General features: G+C 34.3%; 1 protein-coding gene across 1 annotated transcript; it reads right to left on the bottom strand.

Annotated features, from left to right (window-relative positions):
- Window positions 1-3: 3 nt before the first annotated feature.
- LOC112013213 (pentatricopeptide repeat-containing protein At3g12770) lies at window positions 4-1,296 on the bottom strand (the record flags this gene model as incomplete). The annotated part of the gene is given in 2 exon segments (XM_065767803.1): window positions 4-407; window positions 410-1,296. Coding segments are annotated over 2 exon segments (1,275 nt in total), but the record flags the coding sequence as incomplete, so codon positions are not given.
- Between the last annotated feature and the right edge of the window lie 2,209 nt (window positions 1,297-3,505).

Raw genomic sequence — 3,505 nt, 5'->3', positions numbered from 1 at the left:
TCTCCCACATTTTGCATACATATCAATAAGGGCTGTGTTAACAAAAACATCATCTCTATACTCACTCCTCATGATATAATCATCCATCCATCTCGCTAATTCAAGGGACCCCACTTGGGCACAAGCTAAGATGGCAGACCTCACAGTTATAGAATCTACACTTATGTTCTTACCAATCATCTCATGAAATAGCCCTACAGCTTCCTCAGCATAACCATTCTTCGCATAACCTGAAATCATAGCATTCCACAGAATCAAATTTGGTAGCTTCATCTGATTAAAGAAAGATCTCGCAACTGTCACTTGCCCACATTTTGCATACATGGCAGTGAGTGAAATGAGCAAGTCCGGTTCATATTCAAGACCCATCTTAATGACACAACCATGAACAGATTTTCCTTGTTCAAATCCTCAACATCAGTATAAGCCCTAAGAACACTTACAAGAGCTATCCAATCTGGTTTCACATTACTCTGTCTCATCTGACTGAATATTCTCAATGCTTCTATAGGCTCACCATTTTGCGCATACCCAGAAATGATGGAAGTCCACGTGACAATCGTCCTATCATATAAACCATCAAACACCATCCTAGCATGCCTAATCTGACTACATTTTGCATACATTGCAACAAGTGAATTCTGCACAAACACATCCAATTCAAACCCATGTCTAAATATCTGTCCATGTACCTGCCAGCCCATTTCAAGAGCCAGCAAGCCACAGCAAGCTTTTAGCAGATACGGAAAAGTAAAGCAATCCGGACTCACCCCCGCCATTTGCATCCTCGAATACATTTCAATCAAATCACCAAACATATTGTGCATTGAATAACCCCTAATAATCGCATTCCACAAAAACACATCTGGGTCAGGAAATTCATCAAACACCTTACGCGCATAACGAATATCTCCAAGATTACAGCTCATATGGATCAACTTAGTAATCAAAAACCCACAATCCCGCAATCCAGAGGCCAGTAAGTGGGCATGGATTTGATTCAAATGGGTCTTCTGGGTGGAATTATCAATAAAAGACACATAGAAGGAGTTGAAATCGAAGGTGAAGTGGACGTTGGCATTGTTTAGATGGAAAGGTGATACAGAATAGTGGTTGAGAAACGTTAATAGTAACGCGGGAAATTCAAATGATTTTGCCGTTGGAGGGTACAACGGTCGGATGTTGGCGGTTAGGGAAAAGAGATCTGAGGAAAAACAACATGGGTGAGAGAGTTTCCTTGTCAGTGTCACACTCGTACATTTATTCATAATCATAGCCATATGGCAAAATTGGCGTTAAAAGTTTACACAGCAATTTATATAAGTCATCACATTTTGGTTTGCTCTCAAGAAAATAAAATAATCACTTATTGGTTTTGGGAGTTTTTTTTTTTTTTTTAATATTATAAGATATATTTTATGATGATTATATTTTATGATTTTTTTTAAGGAGATTATATTTTATCATTTAATCAAAACATTAGTAGTTTTTTTTTTTTTTTTGTGAGAAAATACTAAAACATCAATTAATGTTTAATATAAGCAAGATTTAGACCCAAATGCTTTATGTGATCACAAAAATTTTACTAATAGTTGGGTTTGAGCCTTTTGGCCTAAATGGAGTTGGAATGCTTTGTATAAGAAGTTTTATTTATCTACAATCAGATTTTATTTGAGTTTGAAAATTGGTGTTTTCTACTTTCATATTTATGATAAATTTCATCACGAATTTAATGAGTGAACCTCACCATAATTGTAAAAAGAATAAACATCATCCTCTATATTCTGAAAAATACCCCTTTCTCAAAAACAAAAAAAAAAAAAAAACAAAAAAAAACACAAAAAATTCTGAAAAATACCTAAAAATTACTCCTTTAGCCGAATATTGGTCAACCCAACTCATTTATCACCTTTTAAGCTCTAGTCTAATCAGTATAGGGCGGTGCTTCAAAGGCTAACTAAAGTTTCAAATAATTTATCCCTTAGGGGACATCCGATAAAAAAAGGAAACTTTCAAATAATTTTTCCATCAAAAAAAATTTTTCAAAAAAATTTCATTTATGCCGGAAAAAATTAAGAACCGCAACCATTACCTCTGGCTTCAGTGACAGCTACCTAGAAACTAATTTTAAATGTACACCTAACCCAACTCTTTTTTTTTTTTTTTTTCGTTGAGAGTATACCTAACCTAACTCAAAGAAGTAATTAATAGCTTTAATTATAGTTTAATATAGTAGTATATTTTAGTAGTACTTTTCTTCTTTGAAATGAGGTTTAGGAATTAGGAGTAGATGTAGGAAGATTTATGGGATAAAGAAATTAAAAAGTTCTGGGGTTTGTTTTATATAAAAATAAAAGAGTAGTGAACTTAAAAAACTAGGAAATAGATAATTTCATTTTCAATTGCAAATGACTTAGATAAACAATGCAGTAAGAATGCTCATAAAGCTTAAACTTTCAATGGGATTGCCAACTATTTGAAAATGAGTTGGCGACAGTAGTCAAAGGGGAATTGGACCCCCAGCTTTTTAGATCCAATAATATTAACAATGACTAATAACAAATCCTTTTTTCTCATTAAAAAAATATACTGTTTATTTTACTATACTATTACTATAAGTTATAGCTCCTTCTCAAAAAAAAAAAAAATAGTTATAGCTGAGCATATAAGGCAAATTAAAAACTCGTGTCTCATTGCGATTTTCAGGGACACTGTTTCTAAATAACTGTAATTCGGTAATTATTTTGTTAGTTGGCCAGTTACGAAAGAATATGTAATACTAGCATCTCGAGTTTATAAAACTCGAGATTTGATTTAGATCTCGAGTTTTGAAAGCTCGTTTTTGTTATTTTTCAATTACTGACTGGACAAAGTTTTCCACGTGGATAGCACGTGGATAGCGAGTTTCAAAAACTCGCTTTATGACTCTCGAGTTTTTAAAACTCGCTTTCTGTTTAAAATTTACAAACTTTTTTAATTTCTTAGAACGGCACTCTCACTATCTCAGACTCCACTCTCCAGTCTCTCACTCTAAAATTTCAAACTCTCTCAGACTCCACTCTCTCACTCGAAAATTTCAAACTCACTCACTCGTAGTCCCAAATCACCCTGTGCTCTCAGCCTCCGCGGGCTCTCTTCTGCGTTGTTTGTTGTCTTCGTTCAGCTCGCTTTCTTCGTTCTTCCTTTGTTCGTTCTTCAGCTCGCTTGCTAGGTAAAAGTTCTTCGTTCCTCTTTTGCGGAATTTATTTTATAGATTTGGGCTTTTTGCATGGTGGGTTACACATTGTTGCTGCTGTTGTTTTTGTTTCTGGGTTGTGGATTTGCTTGGGTTTTCAGTTGCTTTTGATACATGCCCATTTGGGTTTTGTTTGAAATTGCTTTATATTTGTAGACATAGATGTCATTGAAATCAGAATTTCGTTTTGGTGGGATTGAGAATAAATGGATTAAGGAGTTTTCTTTATTTTGTTAGCAAGTTCAATAATCAAGATTGTGTTTTTGGGCT

The sequence above is a fragment of the Quercus suber genome, unplaced genomic scaffold (assembly GCF_002906115.3).
Source record: "Quercus suber isolate HL8 unplaced genomic scaffold, Cork oak 2.0 scaffold_849, whole genome shotgun sequence".
Lineage (NCBI taxonomy): Eukaryota > Viridiplantae > Streptophyta > Magnoliopsida > Fagales > Fagaceae > Quercus > Quercus suber.
Note: the sequence above shows the minus strand (reverse complement) of the source record. Positions and strands in the feature narration are given on the sequence as shown.